Genomic DNA, 18,484 nt, shown 5'->3' with positions numbered 1-18,484 from the left:
CCTATTTCTCTTGTCTTTCTCCACTCTCTCTCTCCCTTTTTCTTTCTGCTACTCTCCCTCCTCTTTCTCTTGTCTTTCTTCGCTCTCTCCCTTTTTCTTTCTGCTACTCTCCCTCCTTTCTCTATTGTCTTTCTTCACTCTCTCCAACCTCTTTCTCTTGTCTTTCTTTACCCTCTCCCTCCTCTCCCTTTTTCTTTCTGCTACTATCCCTTCTTTTTCTCTTGTCTTAATTCACCCTCTCCCTCCTCTCACTTTATCTTTCTGCTCCTTTCCCTCCTCTTTCTCTTGTCTTTCTTCACTCTCTTCCTCTTCTCCCTTTTTCTTTCTGCTACTCTCCCTCCTCTTTATCTTGTCTATCTTCACCCTCTCGCTCCTCTTTCTCGTCTTTCTTCACCCTCTCCCTTTTTCTTTCTACTACTCTCCGTCCTTTTTCTCTTGTCTTTCTTTACCCTCTCCCTCTTCTCCCTTTTTCTTTCTGCTAATCTCCCTACTTGTTCTCTTGTCTTTCTCCACTCTCTCTCTCCCTTTTTCTTTCTGCTACTCTCCCTCCTCTTTCTCTTGTCTTTCTTCGCTCTCCCTTTTTCTTTCTGCTACTCTCCCTCCTTTCTCTATTGTCTTTCTTCACTCTCTCCAACCTCTTTCTCTTGTCTTTCTTTACCCTCTCCCTCCTCTCCCTTTTTCTTTCTGCTACTATCCCTTCTTTTTCTCTTGTCTTAATTCACCCTCTCCCTCCTCTGACTTTATCTTTCTGCTCCTTTCCCTCCTCTTTCTCTTGTCTTTCTTCACTCTCTCCCTCCTCTTTCTTTTTCTTTCTGCTACTCTCCCTCCTCTTTCTCTTGTCTATCTTCACCCTCTCGCTCCTCTTTCTCGTCTTTCTTCACCCTCTCCCTTTTTCTTTCTACTACTCTCCGTCCTTTTTCTCTTGTCTTTCTTCACTCTCTGCCTCCTCTCCCTTTTTGTTTCTGCTACTCTCCCTCCTCTTTCTCTTGTCTTTCTTCACCCTCTCCCTCCCTTTTCTCTTGTCTTTCTTCACTCTCTCCCTCCTCTCCCTTTTTCTTTCTGCTACTCTCCCTCCTTTTTCTCTTGTCTTTCTTCACTCTCTCCCTCCTCTCCCTTTTTGTTTCTGCTAATCTCCCTACTTGTTCTCTTGTCTTTCTTCACCTCTCCCTCCTCTCCCTTTTTTTCTTTCTGCTACTCTCTCTCCTCTTTCTCGTCTTTCTTCACTCTCTCCCTCCTCTCCCTTTTTCTTTCTGCTACTCTCCCTCCTCTTTCTCTTGCCTTTCTTCACCCTCTCCCTCCTCCCCCTTTTTTCTTTCTGCTACCCTCCCTCCTTTTCCTCTTGTCTTTCTTCACCCTCTCCCTCCTCTTCCTTTTTCTTTCTGCTACGCTTCCTCCTCTTTCTCTTGTCTTTCTTCACCCTCTCCCTCCTCTCCCCTTTTCTGTCTGCTACTCTCCCTCCTCTTCCTCTTGTCTTTCTTCACTCTCTCCCTTCTTTTTCTCTTATCTTTCTTCACCCTCTCCATCCTCTCACTTCATCTTTCTGCTCCTTTCCCTCCTCTTTCTCTTGTCTTTCTTCACTCTCTCTCTCCTCTCCATTTTTCTTTCTGCTACTCTTCCTCCTCTTTCTCTTGTCTGTCTTCACCCTCCTGTCACTTTATCTTTCTGCTATTGCCCCTCCTCTTTCTCTTGTCTTTCTTCACCCTTTCCCTTTTTCTTTCTGCTACTCTCCCTCCTCTTTCTCTTGTCTTTCTTCACCCTCTCCCTCCTCTGTCTCTTGTCTTTCTTCACCCTCTCCCTCCTTTTTCTCTTGTCTTTCTTCACCCTCTCCCTTCTCTCCCTTTTTCTTTCTGCTACTCTCCCTCATCTTTCCCTTGTCTTTCTTCACCTTCTCCTTCCTCTGCCTCTTGACTTTCTTCACCCTCTCCCTTTTTCTTTCTGCTACTCTCTCTCCTTTTTCTTTTGTCTTCTTCATTCTCTCCCTTTTTCTTTCTGCTACTCTTCCTCCTCTTCCTCTTGTCTTTCTTCACTCTCTCCCTTCTTGTTTCTGCTACTCTCCCTCCTTTTTCTCTTGTCTTTCTTCACTTTCTCCCTCCTCTTTCTCTTGTCTTTCTTCACTATCTCCCTCCTCTTTCTCTTGTCTTTCTTCACCCTCTCCCTCCTCTCCCTTTTTCTTTCTGCTACGCTTCCTCCTCTTTCTCTTGTCTTTCTTCACCCTCTCCCTCCTCTCCCCTTTTCTGTCTGCTACTCTCCCTCCTCTTCCTCTTGTCTTTCTTCACTCTCTCCCTTCTTTTTCTCTTATCTTTCTTCACCCTCTCCATCCTCTCACTTCATCTTTCTGCTCCTTTCCCTCCTCTTTCTCTTGTCTTTCTTCACTCTCTCTCTCCTCTCCATTTTTCTTTCTGCTACTCTTCCTCCTCTTTCTCTTGTCTGTCTTCACCCTCCTGTCACTTTATCTTTCTGCTATTGCCCCTCCTCTTTCTCTTGTCTTTCTTCACCCTTTCCCTTTTTCTTTCTGCTACTCTCCCTCCTCTTTCTCTTGTCTTTCTTCACCCTCTCCCTCCTCTGTCTCTTGTCTTTCTTCACCCTCTCCCTCCTTTTTCTCTTGTCTTTCTTCACCCTCTCCCTTCTCTCCCTTTTTCTTTCTGCTACTCTCCCTCATCTTTCCCTTGTCTTTCTTCACCTTCTCCTTCCTCTGCCTCTTGACTTTCTTCACCCTCTCCCTTTTTCTTTCTGCTACTCTCTCTCCTTTTTCTTTTGTCTTCTTCATTCTCTCCCTTTTTCTTTCTGCTACTCTTCCTCCTCTTCCTCTTGTCTTTCTTCACTCTCTCCCTTCTTGTTTCTGCTACTCTCCCTCCTTTTTCTCTTGTCTTTCTTCACTTTCTCCCTCCTCTTTCTCTTGTCTTTCTTCACTATCTCCCTCCTCTTTCTCTTGTCTTTCTTCACCCTCTCCCTCCTCTCCCTTTTTCTTTCTGCTACTCTCCCTCCTCTTTATCTTGTCTATCTTCACCCTCTCGCTCCTCTTTCTCGTCTTTCTTCACCCTCTCCCTTTTTCTTTCTACTACTCTCCGTCCTTTTTCTCTTGTCTTTCTTTACCCTCTCCCTCCTCTCCCTTTTTCTTTCTGCTAATCTCCCTACTTGTTCTCTTGTCTTTCTCCACTCTCTCTCTCCCTTTTTCTTTCTGCTACTCTCCCTCCTTTCTCTATTGTCTTTCTTCACTCTCTCCAACCTCTTTCTCTTGTCTTTCTTTACCCTCTCCCTCCTCTACCTTTTTCTTTCTGCTACTATCCCTTCTTTTTCTCTTGTCTTAATTCACCCTCTCCCTCCTCTCACTTTATCTTTCTGCTCCTTTCCCTCCTCTTTCTCTTGTCTTTCTTCACTCTCTCCCTCCTCTTTCTTTTTCGTTCTGCTACTCTCCCTCCTCTTTCTCTTGTCTATCTTCACCCTCTCGCTCCTCTTTCTCGTCTTTCTTCACCCTCTCCCTTTTTCTTTCTGCTACTCTCCCTCCTTTTTCTCTTGTCTTTCTTCACTCTCTCCCTCCTCTCCCTTTTTCTTTCTGCTACTCTCCCTTCTTTTCTCTTGTCTTTCTTCACTCTCTGCCTCCTCTCCCTTTTTGTTTCTGCTACTCTCCCTCCTCTTTCTCTTGTCTTTCTTCACCCTCTCCCTCCCTTTTCTCTTGTCTTTCTTCACTCTCTCCCTCCTCTCCCTTTTTCTTTCTGCTACTCTCCCTCCTTTTTCTCTTGTCTTTCTTCACTCTCTCCCTCCTCTCCCTTTTTGTTTCTGCTAATCTCCCTACTTGTTCTCTTGTCTTTCTTCACCTCTCCCTCCTCTCCCTTTTTTTCTTTCTGCTACTCTCTCTCCTCTTTCTCGTCTTTCTTCACTCTCTCCCTCCTCTCCCTTTTTCTTTCTGCTACTCTCCCTCCTCTTTCTCTTGCCTTTCTTCACCCTCTCCCTCCTCCCCCTTTTTTCTTTCTGCTACCCTCCCTCCTTTTCCTCTTGTCTTTCTTCACCCTCTCCCTCCTCTTCCTTTTTCTTTCTGCTACTCTCCCTCCTCTTCCTCTTGTCTTTCTTCACTCTCTCCCTTCTTTTTCTCTTGTCTTTCTTCACCCTCTCCATCCTCTCACTTTATCTTTCTGCTCCTTTCCCTCCTCTTTCTCTTGTCTTTCTTCACTTTCTCTCTCCTCTCCATTTTTCTTTCTGCTACTCTTCCTCCTCTTTCTCTTGTCTGTCTTCACCCTCCTGTCACTTTATCTTTCTGCTATTGCCCCTCCTCTTTCTCTTGTCTTTCTTCACCCTTTCCCTTTTTCTTTCTGCTACTCTCCCTCCTCTTTCTCTTGTCTTTCTTCACCCTCTCCCTCCTCTGTCTCTTGTCTTTCTTCACCCTCTCCCTCCTTTTTCTCTTGTCTTTCTTCACCCTCTCCCTTCTCTCCCTTTTTCTTTCTGCTACTCTCCCTCATCTTTCCCTTGTCTTTCTTCACCCTCTCCTTCCTCTGCCTCTTGACTTTCTTCACCCTCTCCCTTTTTCTTTCTGCTACTCTCTCTCATTTTTCTTTTGTCTTCTTCATTCTCTCCCTTTTTCTTTCTGCTACTCTTCCTCCTCTTCCTATTGTCTTTCTTCACTCTCTCCCTTCTTGTTTCTGCTACTCTCCCTCCTTTTTCTCTTGTCTTTCTTCACTTTCTCCCTCCTCTTTCTCTTGTCTTTCTTCACTATCTCCCTCCTTTCTCTTGTCTTTCTTCACCCTCTCCCTCCTCTCCCTTTTTCTTTCTGCTACTCTCCCTCCTCTTTCTCTTGTCTTTCTTCACCCTCTCCCTCCTCTCCCTTTTTCTTTCTGCTACTCTTCTTCCTCTTTATCTTGTCTTTTTTCCCCCTCTCCCTCCTCTGTCTCTTGTCTTTCTTCACTCTCTCCCTCCTCTTTCTCTTGTCTGTCTTCACCCTCTCCCTCCTCTTTCTCTTGTCTGTCTTCACTCTCTCCCTCCTCTTTCTCTTGTCTTTTTTCACCCTCTCCCTTTCTGCTACTCTCCTCCTCTTTCTCTTGTCTTTCTTCACTCTCTCCCTTTTTCTTTCTGCTACTCTCCCTCCTCTTTCTCGTCTTTCTTCCCTCTCTCCCTTTTCATTCTGATCCTCTCCCTTCTTTCTCTTGTCTTTCTTCACCCTCTCCCTTTCTGCTACTCTCCTCCTTTTTCTCCTGTCTTTCTTCACTCTCTCCCTCCTCTCCCTTTTTCTTTCTGCTACTCTCCCTCCTCTTTCTCTTGTCTTTCTTCACCCTCTCCCTCCTCTCCCTTTTTCTTTCTGCTACTCTTCTTCCTCTTTCTCTTGTCTTTTTTCCCCCTCTCCCTCCTCTGTCTCTTGTCTTTCTTCACTCTCTCCCTCCTCTTTCTCTTTTCTGTCTTCACTCTCTCCCTCCTCTTTCTCTTGTCTGTCTTCACTCTCTCCCTCCTCTTTCTCTTGTCTTTTTTTACCTTCTCCCTTTCTGCTACTCTCCTCCTCTTTCTCTTGTCTTTCTTCACTCTCTCCCTTTTTCTTTCTGCTACTCTCCCTCCTCTTTCTCGTCTTTCTTCCCTCTCTCCCTTTTCATTCTGATCCTCTCCCTTCTTTCTCTTGTCTTTCTTCACCCTCTCCCTTTCTGCTACTCTCCTCCTTTTTCTCCTGTCTTTCTTCACTCTCTCCCTCCTCTCCCTTTTTGTTTCTGCTACTCTCCCTCCATTTTCTCTTGTCTTTCTTCACCCTCTCCCTCCTCTTTCTCTTGTCTTTCTTCACTCTCTCCCTTTTTCTTTCTGCTACTCTCCCTCCTCTTTCTCTTGGCTTTCTTCACCCTCTCCCTTTTTCTTTCTGCTACTCTCCCTCCTCTTTCTCTTGTCTTTCTTCACCCTCTCCCTCCTTTCCCCTTTTCTTTCTGCTACTCTCCCTCCTCTTTCTCTTGTCTTTCTTCACCCTCCCCCTCCTCTCCCCTTTTCTGTCTGCTACTCTCCCTCCTGTCTTTCTTCACTCTCTCTCCCTCCTCTCCATTTTTCTTTCTGCTACTCTTCCTCCTCTTTCTCTTGTCTTTCTTCACTATCTCCCTTTTTCTTTCTGCTACTCTCCTCCTCTTTTTGTCTTGTCTTTCTTCACCCTCTCCCTCTTTAATTCTGCTACTTTCCCTCCTCTTTCTCTTGTCTTTCTTCATCCTCTCCCTTTTTCATTCTGCTACTCTCCCTCCTCTTTATCTTCACTCTCTCTCCCTTTTTCTTTCTGCTACTCTCCCTCCTCTTTCTCTTGTCTTTCTTCAGTCTCTCCCTTCTTTCTCTTGTCTTTCTTCACCCTCTCCCTTTCTGCTACTCTCCTCCTCTTTCTCTTGTCTTTCTTCACTCCCTCCCTTCTCTCCCGTTTTCTTTCTGCTACTCTCCCTCCTCTTTCTCTTGTCTTTCTTCACCCTCTCCCTTTCTGCTACTCTCCTCCTCTTTCTCTTGTCTTTCTTCACTCTCTCCCTTCTCTCCCATTTTCTTTCTGCTACTCTCCCTCCTCTTTCTCTTGTCTTTCTTCACCCTCCCCCTCCTCTTTCTTCACCCTCTCCCTCCTCTTCCTTTTTTCTTTCTACTACTCTCCCTCTGTAAGATATCTCAGCCTAATATCACTGTCCCTTTAAGACTGCCTTCCCTGCTTCTAACAATCATGCTGGTTTGGGCAGTATTTGCATTCAGTTTGCCTGCCTGATTAATCACTTATGCACCTGATTTTCTCAGCCTCTTTTAAAGTCTGCTCAGGCCTAATGTGCTTTGCATTAACTTTGAAGTTGTGATCCTGAACAATAGAGGTCTGTGACTGTTTCCTGCATGAATTTACCAACATATTCCAGCTACAGCCTTTTCTATTACCTATGCTTAAAATCATCAAATCGCAAGTATCCAAATAATTCCATTCTGTTTCCTGGACACTGCTACTTAACAAACTCTGAACTTTATTATAAATCACAAGTATACTTTTGGTTATCATCACTCTCTAATTATAACAACAGCATCCTACTCAGAACTTTATAACTATTCTCTGCAACAAGTTGTCATAGCTGAAATATCCTTCTACAAATATGTTAACATATTCAGAACTCTGCATCTATGTGTTCAGTTAAATGCTTTCATGTATTTCTCCAATATATGCACAAACAGTAATTGATGCCTTAAACTTTCAACTTGACTAAACCTGTGCTGCTCTGCTTATTACTAACATACAGCTATATATAATATTATGTACTATGAACCTGCAACAAACCTTAGTTTGCATATATATGCACAAACAGTAATTAATGCATAAAAGTTGCAACTTGTCTTTACCTGTGCTGCTCTGCTTAATTCTGACATACAGCTCTATATAATATTATGTACTGTGAACATGCAACAAACCTTAGTTTGCATCTAAGTGTCAATCTTCTACCATTTTACTCTAAAGCCTAAACATTCCACATTGCTGTATTTTTCTCTCATTAAATCCTGCAGCTACTCCTATTAACTAACTATAAGTCACAGTGAAGTCAGAATATATTGTATACAAATGTTGCACTCTCCATTTATTCTACAATAACTTCTAGCAACTATGAATCACAGAATATCATCTATCCACGTCCATGTCTTCAAATCCCTACCACTGCCCCGAGGGTCTGTGTCCTGAGCGCATGTACACCGGATCATGACAGAAAGTTAATGCCTAAAAAAGGGATCTGCAGTGGTAGTGGATGCACTGACCCTCGAAGGAAAATAAAAAATTACAACCTATCTCAGACCCAAGCTGTCCTCAAAAGAAAAACAGAAGATTTTCATACTTTTAAAAATTTAAAGACCCAGTACTCCCATTTTAGAGTATCCTCTACTCATGTTCGTGGTTACCATTTTGGTGAAACTGATCCTGAATCTGACTATGAAAATGAAGAGAATGTAACCATAGATTCAGCAGAAAAAATTCAGATCTTTAAAGATTTAAAGAGACAGAACCACTTATCTAGAATTTCATCTATTCCACATGTTCGTAAATTCCATTTTGGTGAAACTGATTCTGAATCTGACTATGAAAATGAAGAGGATGTATCCATAGATTCAGCAGAAAAATATCAGATCTTTAAAGATTTAAAGAGACAGAACCACTCATCTAGAATTTCATCTACTGATGTCCGTGACTTCCATTTTGGTGAAACAGATTCTGAGTCTGACTATGTAAATGAAGAGGATGTATTCTTAGATTCAGCAGAAAAAATGTAGACCTTTAAAGATTTAAAGAGACAGGACTACTGTTCTAGAATACCATCTATTCCTCCTGTTTGTGATTCCCATCCTGGTGATACTGACTCTGAGGCCTCTAGTTATCAACGTGTCTACTTACCTGCCATCGCCGGCCCCAATACGCCCGCCTAAGCTCGCCTACCATCGCCGCCGCGGACCTGAATACGCTCGCCAAAGTTATCAATAAAGCTGTCAAAAAGCCGCGCACCAAGTACGCACCAACTATTTAATAGTTACCTAGTTAAAATAATTACAAAATTACCTGTAAAATAAATCCTAACCTAAGTTACAATTAAACCTAACACTACACTAGCAATAAATTACTTAAATAAAATACCTACAATTACCTACAATTAAACCTAACACTACACTATCAATAACTTAATTAAATACAATATCTACAAATAAATACAATGAAATAAACTAACTAAAGTACAAAAAATAAAAAAGAACTAAGTTACAAAAAATAAAAAAATATTTACAAACATTAGAAAAATATTACAACAATTTTAAACTAATTACACCTACTCTAAGCCCCCTAATAAAATGACAAAGACCCCCAAAATAAAAAAATGCCCTACCCTATTCTAAATTAAAAAAGTTCAAAGCTCTTTTACCTTACCAGCCCTGAACAGGGCCCTTTGCGGGGCATGCCCCAAAGAATTCAGCTCTTTTGCCTGTAAAAAAACACATACAATACCCCCCCCCCCACATTACAACCCACCACCCACATACCCCTAATCTAACCCAAACCCCCCTTAAATAAACCTAACACTAAGCCCCTGAAGATCTTCCTACCTTGTCTTCACCTCACCGGGTTCAGCGATCTGTCCAGAAGAGGGTCCGAAGTCTTGATCCAAGCGGCGGCTGAAGAACTCCATCATCGGGCATCTTCAATCTTCTTTCTTCCGGAGCGGAGCCATCCTCTTCAACCGACGCCTACTCGCCGAATGACGGTTCCTTTAAATGACATCATCCAAGATGGCGTCCCTCGAATTCCGATTGGCTGATTCTATCAGCCAATCGGAATTAAGGTAGGAAAAATCTGATTGGCTGATGGAATCAGCCAATCAGATTCAAGTTCAATCCGATTGGCTGATCCAATCAGCCAATCAGATTGAGCTCACATTCTATTGGCTGATCGGAACAGCCAATAGAATGCGAGCTCAATCTGATTGGCTGATTGGATCAGCCAATCGGATTGAACTTGAATCTGATTGGCTGATTCCATCAGCCAATCAGAATATTCCTACCTTAATTCCGATTGGCTGATAGAATCCTATCAGCCAATCTGAATTCGAGGGACGCCATCTTGGATGACGTCATTTAAAGGAACCGTCATTCGGCGAATAGGCATCAGGTGAAGAGGATGTTCCGCGTCGGCTAGGAAGAAGATGGCTCCGCTCCGCTCCGGAAGAAAGAAGATTGAAGATGCGGCTTGATAGAAGACTTCATCCCGATGATGGACTTCCGACTTCAGCCCGATGATGGAGTTCTTCAGCCGCCGCTTGGATCAAGACTTCGGACCCTCTTCTGGACCGATCGCTGAACCCGGTGAGGTGAAGACAAGGTAGGGAGATCTTCAGGGGCTTAGTGTTAGGTTTATTTAAGGGGGGTTTGGGTTAGATTAGGGGTATGTGGGTGGTGGGTTGTAATGTTGGGGGGGTATTGTATGTGTTTTTTTTACAGGCAAAAGAGCTGAATTCTTTGGGGCATGCCCCGCAAAGGGCCCTGTTCAGGGCTCGTAAGGTAAAAGAGCTTTGAACTTTTTTAATTTAGAATAGGGTAGGGCATTTTTTTATTTTGGGGGGCTTTGTTATTTTATTAGGGGGCTTAGAGTAGGTGTAATTAGTTTAAAATTGTTGTAATATTTTTCTAATGTTTTTTTGTAACTTAGTTCTTTTTTATTTTTTGTACTTTAGTTAGTTTATTTCATTGTATTTATTTGTAGATATTGTATTTAATTAATTTATTGATAGTGTAGTGTTAGGTTTAATTGTAGATAATTGTAGGCATCGTATTTAATTAATTTATTGATAGTGTAGTGTTAGGTTTAATTGTAACTTAGGTTAGGATTTATTTTACAGGTAAATTTGTTATTATTTTAACTAGGTAACTATTAAATAGTTCTTAACTATTTAATAGCTATTGTACCTGGTTAAAATAATTACAAAGTTGCCTGTAAAATAAATATTAATCCTAAAATAGCTATAATATAATTATAATTTATATTGTAGCTATATTAGGGTTTATTTTACAGGTAAGTATTTAGCTTTAAATAGGAATAATTTATTTAATAAGAGTTAATTTATTTCGTTAGATTTAAATTATATTTAAGTTAGGGGGGTGTTAGTGTTAGGGTTAGACTTAGCTTTAGGGGTTAATCCATTTATTACAGTAGCGGCGAGATTCGGTCGGCAGATTAGGGGTTAATAATTGAAGTTAGGTGTCGGCGATGTTAGGGAGGGCAGATTAGGGGTTAATACTATTTATTATAGGGTTATTGAGGCGGGAGTGAGGCGGATTAGGGGTTAATAACTTTATTATAGTAGCGGTACGGTCCGCTCGGCAGATTAGGGGTTAATAAGTGTAGGCAGGTGGAGGTGACGTTGAGGGGGGCAGATTAGGGGTTAATAAATATAATATAGGGGTCGGCGGTGTTAGGGGCAGCAGATTAGGGGTACATAGCTATAATGTAGCTTGCGGTGGTGTACGGAGCGGCAGATTAGGGGTTAATAATAATATGCAGGGGTCAGCGATAGCGGGGGCGGCAGATTAGGGGTTAATAAGTGTAAGGTTAGGGGTGTTTAGACTCGGGGTTCATGTTAGGGTGTTAGGTGCAGACTTAGGAAGTGTTTCCGCATAGCAAACAATGGGGCTGCGTTAGGGGCTGAACGCTGCTTTTTTGCAGGTGTTAGGTTTTTTTTCAGCTCAAACAGCCCCATTGTTTTCTATGGGGGAATCGTGCACGAGCATGTTTTTGAAGCTGGCCGCGTCCGTAAGCAACGCTGGTATCTAGAGTTGCAGTGGCGGTAAATATGCCTGTACGCTCCCTTTTTGGAGCCTAACGCAGCCATTCTGTGAACTCTAAATACCAGCGGTATTTAAAAGGTGCGGGAGAAAAAAAGCATGCGTAGCTAACGCACCCCTTTGGCCGCAGAACTCTAAATCTAGCCGTAAATTAATCCTATTTAAAACTAAATACTTACCTATAAAATAAAACCTAATATAGGTACAATATAACTAATAATTATATTGTAGCTATTTTAGGATTTATTTTTATATTACAGGCAAATTTCAATTTATTTTAACTAGGTACAATAGCTATTAAATAGTTATTAACTATTTAATAGCTACCTAGTTAAAATAAAGACAAATTACCTGTAAAATAAATCCTAACCTAAGTTACAATTACACCTAACACTACACTATCATTAACTAAATTATTCCTATTTAAAACTAAATACTTACCTGTAAAATAAACCCTAAGATAGCTACAATATAATTAATAATTACATTGTAGCTATTTTAGGATTTATATTTATTTTACAGGTAACTTTGTATTTATTTTAGCTAGTTAGAATAGTTATTAAATAGTTATTAACTATTTAATAACTACCTAGCTAAAAGAAATACAAAATTACCTGTAAAATAAATCCTAACCTAAGTTACAATTAAACCTAACACTACACTATCATTAAATGAATTAAATAAATTAGCTACAAATAACTACAATTAAATACAATTAAATAAATTAACTAAAGTACAAAAAATAAAAAAACTAAGTTACAAAAAATAAAAAATAAAAAGTTACAAACATTTAAAAAATATTACATCAATTTTAAGCTACTTACACCTAATCTAAGCCCCCTAATAAAATAACAAAGCCCCCCAAAATAAAAAAATGCCCTACCCTATTCTAAATTACGAAAGTTAACAGCTCTATTACCTTACCAGCCCTTAAAAGGGCCTTTTGCGGGGCATGCCCCAAAGTATTCAGCTCTTTTGCCTGTAAAAAAAAAAAAATACAACCCCCCCCAACATTAAAACCCACCACCCACACACCCCAACTCTAACCCAAACCCCCCTTAAAAAAACCTAACACTACCCCCCTGAAGATCATCCTACCTTTAGCCATCTTCAGCCAGCCGACCACCGATGGAACAGAAGAGGACATCCGCAGCGGCCGAAGTCATAATCCAAGGGGCGCTGAACAGGTCTTCCATCCGATTGAAGTCTTCATCCAGGCGGCGTCTTCAATCTTCATCCATCCGGAGCGGAGCCATCTTCAGACGAGCCGACGCAGAGCCATCTTCTTCCACCGACGACTTCCCGACGAATGATGGTTCCTTTAAGTGACGTCATCCAAGATGGCGTCCCTCGAATTCCGATTGGCTGATCCAATAGAATGCGAGCTCAATCTGATTGGCTGATCCAATCAGCCAATCGGATTGAACTTGAATCTGATTGGCTGATTCAATCAGCCAATCAGATTTTCCCTACCTTAATGCCGATTGGCTGATAGAATCCTATCAGCCAATCAGAATTCGAGGGACGCCATCTTGGATGACGTAATTTAAAGGAACCTTCGTTCGTCGTTAGTCCGTCGGTGAGGAAGGATGGCTCCGCGTCGGCTGCTTCAAGATGGACCCGCTCCGCTCCGGATGGAAGAAGATAGAAGATGCCGCCTGGATGAAGACTTTGGACCCTCTGGAGGACCTCTTCTGGCCGGATAGGATGAAGACTTCGGACCCTCTTCTGGACGGATCGGTGATACCCGCCTGGGTGAAGACAAGGTAGGGAGATCTTCAGGGGCTTAGTGTTAGTTTTTTTTAAGGGGGATTTGGGTTAGATTAGGGGTATGTGGGTGGTGGGTTGTAATGTTGGGGGGGTATTGTATGGTTTTTTTTTCAGGCAAAAGAGCTGATTTCTTTGGGGCATGCCCCGCAAAAGGCCCTATTAAGTGCTGGTAAGGTAATAGAGCTGTTAACTTTTTATTTTAGAATAGGGTAGGGCATTTTTTTTATTTTGGGGGGCTTTGTTATTTTTTTAGGGGGCTTAGAGTAGGTGTAATTAGTTTAAAATTCTTGTAATTTTTTTTTGTTTTTTTTGTTATTTAGTTTAGTTTATTTAATTGTAGGTAATTGTAGGTAATTGTAATTAATTGATTTAATTTATTTATTGATAGTGTAGTGTTAGGTTTAATTGTAACTTAGGTTAGGATTTATTTTACAGGTAATTTTGTAATTATTTTAACTAGGTAGCTATTAAATAGTAAATAACTATTTAATAGCTATTGTACCTAGTTAAAATAAATACAAAGTTGCCTGTAAAATAAATATAAATCCTAAAATAGCTACAATATAATTATTATTTATATTGACGCTATATTAGGGTTTATTTACAGGTAAGTATTTAGCTTTAAATAGGATTAATTTATTTAATAAGAAATATTTTTTTTTCGTTAGATTAAAATTATATTTAATTTAGGGGGGTGTTAGGGTTAGGGTTAGACTTAGCTTTAGGGGTTAATACATTTATTAGAGTAGCGGCGAGGTCCGGTCAGCAGATTAGGGGTTAATACTTGAAGTTAGGTGTCGGCGATGTTAGGGAGGGCAGATTAGGGGTTAATACTATTTATTATAGGGTTTGCGAGATGGGAGTGAGGCGGTTTAGGGGTTAATACATTTATTATAGTGGCGGCGATGTCCGGTCGGCAGATTAGGGGTTAATAAGTGTAGGTAAGGTAGCGGCGACGTTGGGGACGGCAGATTAGGGGTTAATAAATATAATATAGGGGTCGGCGGTGTTAGGGGCAGCAGATTAGGGGTACATAGGTATAATGTAGGTGGCGGTGGTGTACAGAGCGGCAGATTAGGGGTTAATAATAATATGCAGGGGTCAGCGATAGCGGGGGCGGCAGATTAGGGGTTATTAAGTGTAAGGTTAGGGGTGTTTAGACTCGGGGTTCATGTTAGGGTGTTAGGTGCAGACTTAGGAAGTGTTTCCCCATGGGAAACAATGGGGCTGCGTTAGGAGCTGATCACTGCTTTTTTGCAGGTGTTAGGTTTTTTTGCAGCTCAAACTGCCCCATTGTTTCCTATGGGGGAATCGTGCACGAGCACGTTTTTCAAGCTGCCAGCTACCATAAGCAACGCTGGTATTTAGAGTTGAAGTGGCGGTAAATTATGCTGTACGCTCCCTTTTTAGAGCCTAACGCAGCCCTTCAGAGAACTCTAAATACCAGCGTTGTTTAAAAGGTGCGGGGGGGAAAAAACACGCCTAGCTAACGCACCCCTTTGGCCGCAAAACTCTAAATCTAGCCGTAAGATAGCTATGGTCACACTAAACCTCTATATAAAGTATATGATAGCTATAGTCACACTAAACCTCTATATAAAGTATATGATAGCTATGCTCTAAAAAGAAAGAGGAACAGAGGCGCCAAACATGGCCTAGTAACATCAGGGCACCAACACACACAGGTCCAACAGGATAAAATATACTCACAAGTGAGGCGCACCCAAATGGTGCTATTGTAGCAGACTGGAACTAAAACAGTGGTCCAGCTCACTGATCACCGCCAGCCAATACCCCAAGTCCAGATGATCCTTGAGAGGGCCTATTGGTTAGAGCCTAGAAGGACAAGAAGAAGGCACAAGCATAGCCCAGTAACGTTTTGGCCAAGGAGAAAGATTGTTTAAAAGTTGCACTTACAGAAGGCGAAGCACCGCCAGGTGCAATATCAGCATTACTGGGACCTCTCAGCCGCCCAGTGGACTGTGGAATCCAACCAACAGGATAAAGATATTCCCAACTTGAGAGAAAAAAAATTCAGCAAAAGAAATAATCTGCCCCCACAAGAGCAGAACAAAGAAGTGGTAGCAAGTGTATATTTAAGATACGTTATTTAAAACATGCAACGCGTTTCTCAGCCACCACAGGGCTGTTTCCTCAGGCTAGCATGTTTGGCGCCTCGGTTCCTCTTTCTTTTTAGATCACGATACATCAGGATGACCGTCCTATGACAGAGAGCTGCCTCCTTTTTTCAGGATTGTTGTTATGGACATTTTGTGATTTTTTGCATATACCCATTTGCTAGCATCCACCTATTTGGATTGGGTATTTATCTGATTGATTGTATCATTTATTGATTGTATCATTTATTTATAGTTTGTTTTATATTTGCATTTATTTTATAGTCATCAGTTAGCGCCCCCTATGAGTGTGGTGTATATATTATATACACCACTCTCTAATATTTATGATAGCTATGGTCACACTAACTTTCTATATCAAATCGTGTTCACTTATGGTTAAATGGCCGATAGCAATAAAAATGTACTGATCTCAGTGAAAGATGAATAAAAAACAACTTTGTTTTGGTGTAACAGGGAAGTGTCACACGAGAGAAGTGTTTGTAGAGGAAGGTAAAAGACTAACGCTGACATGTAAGTTCCCCGCACATGATAACTCATCTATACAATGGCTCACCCCAAAGGGTTACATCGCTTTCTTCAACAACATAAGAGGTGAGAGCGTTCACTGATGGCTCATGTCAGTCTAATCACATAAATAAGAAATACATAATATAGCAAACAGAATAGTAGATTGTAATCTTATAGAGTTCTTCTTCCTGTCTAGTTAGGTATATTATGCAGCTGCCCAGGGCCGGATTTATCATTAAAGGGATATTAAAGTAATTTCTTCTATAAAGGTAAGACGAGTCCACGGAATCCTCCTTTACTTGTGGGATATAGTCCTCCTGCTAACAGGAAGTGGCAAAGAGCACCACAGCAGAGCTGTCTATATAGCTCCTCCCTTAGCTCCACCCCTCAGTCATTCTCTTTGCCTACTCTAAGTACTAGGAAGGGTAAAGTGAAAGAGGTGATAAAATATTAGTTTTTAATTTCTTCAAGCAAGAGTTTGTTATTTTAAATGATAACGGTGTGTACTATTTACTCTCAGGCAGCAGATGGATGAAGACTGCTGCCTGGAGGATGATGATCTTAGCATTTGTAACTAAGGTCCATTGCTGTTCCCACAGAGGCTGAGGAGTACAGGAAACTTCAGTGTGAGGAACGGTTTCATGCTATGCAGTAATGAGGTATGTTCAGTCATATTTTTCTGGAGAGACTGTGTATTTCAGAAAGGCTGACATTATACCCAGGAGGGTAAGCAGTAATCCTAGAGCTAAAAGAAGGGCATTATTTAGCTTGCATATGGGGCCAATTACAAATATGGTTGACACTGAATTGCAAATGTTTGGTAGCAAACGTTTCTTGACTGGGGAGTGCTTTAACTTTTTTGTGGGCAATAACGTTTTGGGCAGCTTTATTAAGGGCACACATGGCTTAACTTTTGGGTCTTAGAACCCACATGGCTAGTTATAACCGCTCTGGTGCGGTTCTGTAAGGCTGTGGAGACATCGAGTGAGATGGGCGGGGCCTATTTTCGCGCCTCAGATGCGCAGTTAGTTTGATCAGCAAGCTCTAACTAATGAGGGCCCTGGTGTATGTTTTGGGCCAAATCGAAGCTTTTACCCCACATGTTCGATCCCTGAGGGCAGGTAGGGCCACAGCAGGGCTGTGACAAGGTGCTGAGAGGGTTTTTTTTCCGGATCTGGGCCTATTTTCGATCCGGTTTGCAAATTAAGGGGTTAATTGTTAAAAATTTTTGTTGTGCAATCTTAACTACCTATATGGTGTCTACATACAAATTTTTTAAAAATTTGGTGCATGTTTAGGCTGTTTTGCACAACGTGTATGCTTTTTTTCTCTTAAAGGCGCAGTACCGTTTTTTAAGATTGTTATTTTTTTCACTAAATAAAGTGTTTTCATGCTTGTTTGTAGCCATTACTAGCCTGTTCAACATGTCTGACATTGAGGAAAGTCAATGTTCAATATGTGTAGAAGCCATTGTGGAACCTCCACTTAGAATGTGTCCCTTATGCACTGAAAGGTCAATAAATTGTAAAGACCATATTTTAGCTACTAAAAATATGTTGCAGGATGATTCTCAGTCAGAAGAGAATCAGGTTTTGCCATCTAATTCTCCCCAAGTGTCACAACCGTTAACGCCCGCACAAGCGACGCCAAGTACTTCTAGTGCGTCTAATTCTTTCACCCTGCAAGATATGGCCGCAGTTATGAATACTACCCTCACAGAGGTTTTATCTAAGCTGCCTAGGTTGCAGGGGAAGCGCAGTAGGTCTGGTGTGAGAACAAACGCTGAGCCCTCTGACGCTTTATTAGCCATATCCGATATACCCTCACAATGTTCTGAAGTGAGGGATTTGCTGACTGAGGGAGAGATTTCTGATTCAGGAAATATGTTCCCTCAGACAGATTCAGATATGACGGCTTTTAAATTTAAATTAGAACACCTCCAATTATTGCTCAGGGAGGTTTTAGTGACTCTGGATGATTGTGACCCTATTGTAGTTCCAGAGAAATTGTGTAAAATGGACAGATTCCTAGAGGTTCCTGCCTACACTGATGTTTTTCCGGTCCCTAAGAGGATTTCGGAAATTGTTACTAAGGAGTGGGATAGACCAGGTATTCCGTTCACTCCCCCTCCTACTTTTAAGAAAATGTTTCCCATATCAGACGCCGTGCGGGACTCGTGGCAGACGGTCCCTAAGGTGGAGGGAGTTATTTCTACCCTGGCTAAGCATACAACTATACCTATTGAGGACAGTTGTGCATTCAAAGATCCTATGGATAAAAAATTAGAGGGTCTCCTGAAGAAAATATTTGTTCATCAAGGTTTTCTTCTCCAACCTATAGCGTGCAATGTTCCCGTAACTACTGCAGCATCCTTTTGGTTCGAGGCTCTGGAAGAGGTTCTTCAGGTTGAGACCCCATTAGATGATATTCTGGATAGAATTAGGGCTCTCAAGCTAGCTAATTCTTTCATTACAGATGCCGCTTTTCAACTGGCTAAATTAGAGGCAAAGAATTCAGGTTTTGCCATTTTAGCGCGTTGAGCGTTATGGCTTAAGTCCTGGTCTGCTGATGTGTCATCAAAGGCTAAGCTTTAAGCCATCCCTTTCAAGGGTAAGACCCTATTTGGGCCTGAACTGAAAGAGATCATTTCAGACATCACTGGAGGGAAAGGCCATGCCCTTCCTCAGGATAAGACAAATAAGATGAGGACCAAACAAAATAATTTTCGTTCCTTTCGAAACTTCAAAGGTGGTCCCTCTACCTCTTCCCCTGCCGCAAAGCAAGAGGGGAATTTT

At 41.6% G+C, this 18,484-nt stretch overlaps 1 protein-coding gene across 3 annotated transcripts in view; it reads left to right on the top strand.

Annotated features, from left to right (window-relative positions):
- CRTAM (cytotoxic and regulatory T cell molecule) overlaps window positions 1-18,484 on the top strand; it is a 243,889-nt gene that overhangs the window by 17,868 nt on the left and 207,537 nt on the right. For all 3 annotated transcript variants that reach the window (XM_053696811.1, XM_053696809.1, XM_053696810.1), the window contains exon 2: window positions 15,636-15,773. In XM_053696811.1, coding sequence (XP_053552786.1) covers window positions 15,636-15,773 — 138 coding nt within the window. The remainder of the gene's footprint in view (window positions 1-15,635; window positions 15,774-18,484) is intronic.

Source organism: Bombina bombina, unplaced genomic scaffold, assembly GCF_027579735.1.
Source record: "Bombina bombina isolate aBomBom1 unplaced genomic scaffold, aBomBom1.pri scaffold_481, whole genome shotgun sequence".
NCBI classification, from domain to species: domain Eukaryota; kingdom Metazoa; phylum Chordata; class Amphibia; order Anura; family Bombinatoridae; genus Bombina; species Bombina bombina.
The sequence above is the reverse complement of the archived record's forward strand: the minus strand, read 5'-3'. Positions and strand labels throughout refer to the sequence as shown.